Source organism: Homarus americanus, unplaced genomic scaffold (assembly GCF_018991925.1).
Source record: "Homarus americanus isolate GMGI-L3 unplaced genomic scaffold, GMGI_Hamer_2.0 scaffold41027, whole genome shotgun sequence".
NCBI lineage: Eukaryota > Metazoa > Arthropoda > Malacostraca > Decapoda > Nephropidae > Homarus > Homarus americanus.
The window spans coordinates 4878144-4884143 of NW_024745073.1; the positions used below are offsets into that span (position 1 = coordinate 4878144).

Below are 6000 nucleotides of genomic sequence, written 5' to 3' on the forward strand. Positions count from 1 at the left end.
TAATTTCGACTTTGCATAGCAGTAAAATACCTTTGGGTTTCACTTGACCTCGCTTGCAACCAGCCTCTGGAACTCCTCCTTTTCAGCCCTTCTACATTCTATCTTTGCTTGGTTTCTGGCTCTTGCATACATCCACCTGTCCTGCTCATCATTTGACCCAACCCACGTCTTGAATTTCTGTGTTTTCTTCTTAACTTTGTCGACCGCCACATGGTTCATGTGTAGGGATCCCCTCGTATTCCTAGAGGCACTGGGTTTGGTCTTGGGTATGTATTTATCGATCAAATGGGTACTTTACTAGTTATGATATTCAGCGTAGTGTCTGCGTTCTTGTGCCTTAATGAGTCAGGCCAGTGGATACCCCTCATCTCTTCCCTCATCCCGTTGTAATTTCCCCTGTAATATTTGCACCTTGGCCTGGCCTTATCTTGAAGTAGGTAACAGTTAAATATGAATGAAAACACTATATGGTGACTGGTGCCAACTGGGGCAAGGTTTTCCAGTTTGGCCACCATACCCTCCTCATTTGTTATGATGAGGTCTAGTGGCTTGGGTGTTAAAAATGGCACCCAGACAAGAAGGTTCCTGGGTACACTTCCAGATAACCTGACTACCAACAAGCAATGTGTATAACGTACATGTGAGAGACCAAACTCTTGCGTGTCTCGCTGAAATTACAGTAATATATTATTGCTGCATTTGCCGCTGTCTATAGGCTATACTGCCCATCAAATACGAATTGTTACGTTATATATCTATAAATTACAGCTATATCATGAACGACAAAAGCAAAAACTCCTTTACACATACATTTTTTTTTTCCATAATCTAATAAAACAAAAATAAAAGAATTGGATGAGTGCAGGACTGGAGCCGAGGTAAAACCTTAAATAAAAAAAAAATAAAAAATGCAGGTATTTATTGCATAAAAATGGATTTCACACAGGTGACTCCTATTACGTTTTCGACCCTGTGTCTGGACGTGTTGCCCCTGGCTACCCTCGCCACATTGCCCAGGACTTCCATGGGCCACCAACATCCAAGCGGCCACTCGGACGCACCATACCCAGTGACATAGACACTGTCTACTTCGACAAGAGGGATGAGAACCTCTACTTCTTCAAGGGCAAGAAGGTTAATGAAATTAATCTGATTATTTTCTTTTAATTATTGCATTAGATGGTTAAGTGAACTAAACCTTATAATTTTTGCGTTGTTAAACAGGTTTAATTTTTTCATTCATGGACCAAAGTTTTCTTATAAAAATAAGGAAGTTTATTGTTTTATACCAAGTTAATTTAAAGCTTCCCACATTTATTAATACCTGTACCTGTACAATAATTTGATGTTTCCAAAATGTATTTTTTTAGTTCATTAATATACTGTAGTTTCTTCTTAATTTTATCACTGCCAGGTTTACGGATACGATGTGAGCAAAGGGTCTACTGGATGTTGCCTGCCTGGGTACCCGCGACGAATCAGGGAAGAGTTTCCATCTGCTACCCAGGACTTCCGACCTCTCCCACGTGACCTAGATGCTGTCTACTACTCCTATACTGATCAAACACTCTTCTTCCTTAAGGTACAGTATCATATCCTTTTTTTTATTGTATTTTCTTTTAACTAGACTTAGACTTTTACTTTTATCCTCTCCACCGCTGATCGGTTCGTTAGCTGCTTGGGCGATCAGTCACATCTCTTGTTATGCACTGTTGGCAAGTACTGGGCATGCACTGGCTCCTAAATGCATATGAACCTGCTCCAGTGCTAACCAAGTCTGGTCTTGAAAGAGCTCACACTCGGTGCTGTCACAACACTCTCTGGCAAATTGTTCCAAGAGTTCACAACTCTCACTCCGAAAAAGTTACCCCTCACAGTTTTCTAAGCTTGCGGCTTCTTCAATCTTGAGCTGTGACCCTGCGTCCGCCAGATCCAGGTAAGGGCATTCGACTGAGTAGTGCCCTTTGAGATGTTTATACACCTCAATTAGGTCCACCTATGCTCGTCTGTAGTATAAGCTAGGCAATTTCAGGCGCTAATCTCTCAGGGTAGCTGAGGTGCCGAAGTGCAGGCACCAGTCTGGTGCCTAGGCATACACTTTCTTCTGATATGCTTAACTATTACTGGTAGGTTAAGCAGTTATAGGCACCTCCTATCCCTTACCAGTCTCACTCTGCCAGACTTCAATTCTTTTCATGTCATCGTTCATCCATATTGTTCTACTATTTGTTCCTGACCTTCATTTATAGTGTTTTTAATCAATTTTATTTATGCTCCCAGGGTCATATGTTCTGGGAGATGGTGACCTTCAACGCTCATGACCTGCTGCGGAACAACAGCGTGGTGGGGCCATTCTTCATCCACCAGAAGTGGTATGACATTTGCGACACTGAACCGGACTCCTATAATGCTTATAATATTCCCTCGTCTAGCACCAGGGTGAGAGATTGATAATGACTTTGACAAGTAAATCAAGTCCTCTACCATTAATAACCATAAACTGTCGCCTTTTCCGGTGATGATGTTCCTAAAAGATATTTCTCTACCACAATGTTAGTGGGAGATTTTAAATACAATATATTGTATGCTGTATACATATGATACCCTGAATAGAGATTTCCCTTGGGATTCGTAGGCTTGGGGTTTATCTCCCTTTAACATATAGACTTAATATTTGGTTTGTTTCTTCAGAACATTAGATATTTTACAGCACTCGTAGACCTCGGTATCCAGTAGCCTGTGTAACACCAATTTATGTTGGTACAACTCCAGCTCCTAGGGTGCTAATTAGTGACGTGTTTTTACGGTAGAACTCTGGCACCTTTCACCAGCACTTTACTACACACTGACTAAGAAAGAACCTCTTTTGTTCCAGCCCCCATATATAATTCATGAGATAAAAGTTACCCTTATAAGTAATTCATGAAAAAAAACAGTCACTCAGTCCCACACCTAAGTGATTTATGAAGAGATAATATTGTACAGTACAGTACTTTTGCTACTTAGCCCCATAAATGACTCGCTATGTAAGAACAGTCATTCAGTCCCCACGAATGGCATGTTGGGCCAGGATGACACCACAAAAGTGCTTCAGTAAGAGAAAAGCATCCTGTTTCCTTAAGTTCTTGTCACCTTACCTGTTTGATCAGAAATTGTACAGTGACTTCAGAACCCAAGTTTGTGGTTTATGAAGTGATAGTACGGGACAGTACTTGGCTGAAAATTAATTTAGGTGATCTAGAACTCCAAAGGCAGACAACTATTGCTTGTACAATAACTAAGTACAGTACAGTAATGTTAATATTTTTATTTTTTCAAAGTTGGACTACATGATGTGACCCTTATGTTACATCATATTTCTTTGAGGTAGTAATTATATAAAATAATACTGTACTAATGATCTGGACTGGTGATGTGGAGTGGTACACCAGTTTGAGTACAAACTTGGTGAGGTCATTGTTTACCTAATGAGGACAGTGGTAATTTGATGAATGTGTGGAGGATCTTGAGGAGGTCACTGGTGTTAGGATGAGGGACTGATTAGGTTATTTATGACATAGTGTGTTTTGGTGACCTGGTGAGGACTTCTTATGATATGACTTAAAGGTGCAGCAGTATTATAATGTGTTTAGAGTAGTGATGACCAGATGGGGGTATTGGTGATCTGTAAGTTAATCAGTACAGTAATTGTTAATATGGGGTAAAGTGACTTGATGCATGTAATAATGAACCAGTAAGTGTGGTGTTTTCTTGTACATTGAGCAGTGACTGGATAATGGTGACTTAGTGATGGTCACTTGAGTATAGTTAGTGATGACTTAATAGCACAGTTTGTCATTTGCCAATGTTACTTAAAATAAATTTGAGATGACATGGCAACAGTATGGTAGCAATGTTGGACAGAGGACAAAACATCACAGTAGAAATACTGTACTGCATATAGTTCAAATGCTGACAGCTGTTTTGTTTTAGTGTAGTTTGTTCTATGTCTTTTAATGAGAAAGATAATAATTGTAGCAGTGATTATTTGAAATTATTATCGAGGGTAACAGGTAAACAGTGCTTTGTTTGTCCTCTGCACCGCTACCATGGGGTCGCCCAGAAGATCTGCCCACAACTGTGTGACGTCAATGACAAACAGTGCTATATGAACATTTGTGACCTTTTGAGTGCAGTGGTGACCTGGTGAATGCAGTGGTGAGTTAATGAATGCAGTGGTGACCTGGTGAATGCAGCAGTGACCTGGTGAATGCAGTGCTAATATGACAAGTGTTACAGCAACCTGATTAGGGTAATGGAGAGGGTCACTATGGGAAACTGCAGCGCCATTTTTTTTTTTAATCTTAACATGTTTACATGGCAGGCTCATTCTAACATAGTGTGTTTATTGTAAACCATTACATTGTGTGTATAAAAATTATATAGGTTGACTCAGTCTTGCAATAACTGTTGATGAGACAAAAGAATCCATGTATCTTACAATCAGTTTTATTCACGGACTGTTTAAGATAGTAGTTATAGACCCTTTACCTGAATAATACAGGGCATTTAAAAGTAATTTTATGTGTGTATGTATGTGTGAGTATTTACAGAATCCTTTGAGGTAGTTACTCATCCAAAATGCTGGTATGTCCTCCATTATTTTCTTCATATAACTATATTCCTTACCATGTTTGCTGAGACTAAAACTTGCAGGCAGGATTGTAAAGAACTCATCATGGCGATCCGTGATGAGTTTTTACAATTCTGCCTGCATGTTTACGAGAAATATAAGCAAACTTGGTGAAAATTATGTGCAGAAAATGGTAAGAGTACAATACAGTTCATAAAAATGCTCTGAATGTGTAATTTCCTCAGTCAAATCTGGAAACACGAACATCAAAGGACTTTGTAAACAACCTGTATATATTGCCTTCTGACTGAAATATTAATAAGTGAATTTTAATATCTATTTACAAAGGATCTGGGACATAAATCTCTACTTTAATGTATGCTATGAAAACAGAAGCACCCCATCAAGTCCATGATTTAACAAAATTATAAATTTCTAAGTTCTGTAAACTCTTATAAATCTCTTGACTTAGGTGATTCCTTCCATCTGCTTATGTTCCAGTCTTCTTCTTTATCTGTGATATTAGATATAATCAGACAGACTGTACATTCGGCTAGCCTCGCATTGTACTTGTCTTGGGAAATGAAACTTTTTCATAAGGCCATTGATTTGTCATGTACTATAATTAATCTCTCAACTTATCATTTACTGTACACTTAAACTAGGCAATATTAATTGTCACTTTTATAATTAATAACAGTAAATCTTATCATTTTAACCAGTGAAAAAATAGAAGACAACCAAAAAATTTCACTTCATCATGAAAATATATATACTGTACTGTACTAAGCCAAATTATTTTAACTTACTACTATCACTAATTCTTTGTTTCATCCTTCATTAGTATTCAAGTCAAACTTCATTAATAGTTTTTATTTTATGATGTCATTATATTAATACAGATTTTCATTTTGCTGTATTATTTATTACTGTGTAGTTAAAATATCGCCTGTAATAAGCTTTAAAGTATTCAATCCTGACAGCCATCTGGCAAAAAAGTTAATTAATGTTATTGTAGATCTGTAAATAATTAAAAGAACATCAAAAATTTTCAGCATACCAGTACTTTTATTTCATGCCTGTTGTAAAGATTTAAATCATTCTCTCCTAACTAGTAAAAAAATCTATAGGTCTGTGGTTCCATGTTCTTTATTGACAATATGTATTAACTGATGGAACAGGCAATAAACTGATTCACTTACCAGAGTTGGAAATATCATGCAAGGTTACATTTCATTACTGTTTTCAATTACAGTACTCTGAAAGATACAATTATGTGCTCATTTATATAAACTTTATAAGTACTGTACTGTAACATACAGCATGATGACTACATCCCCCAAATACAGTACAGTATGGTACATCTTTGGTTTGGGTAATAAAAAGGG

General features: G+C 37.6%; 1 protein-coding gene across 1 annotated transcript in view; it reads left to right on the forward strand.

Annotated features, from left to right (window-relative positions):
- LOC121878398 overlaps window positions 1-5671 on the forward strand; it is a 40827-nt gene extending 35156 nt beyond the window's left edge. The window contains exons 10-12 of the mRNA XM_042384610.1: window positions 947-1134; window positions 1415-1582; window positions 2281-5671. Of these exons, the coding sequence (XP_042240544.1) occupies window positions 947-1134; window positions 1415-1582; window positions 2281-2451 (527 nt within the window). The 3' untranslated portion in view covers window positions 2452-5671. The remainder of the gene's footprint in view (window positions 1-946; window positions 1135-1414; window positions 1583-2280) is intronic.
- Window positions 5672-6000: the final 329 nt, after the last annotated feature.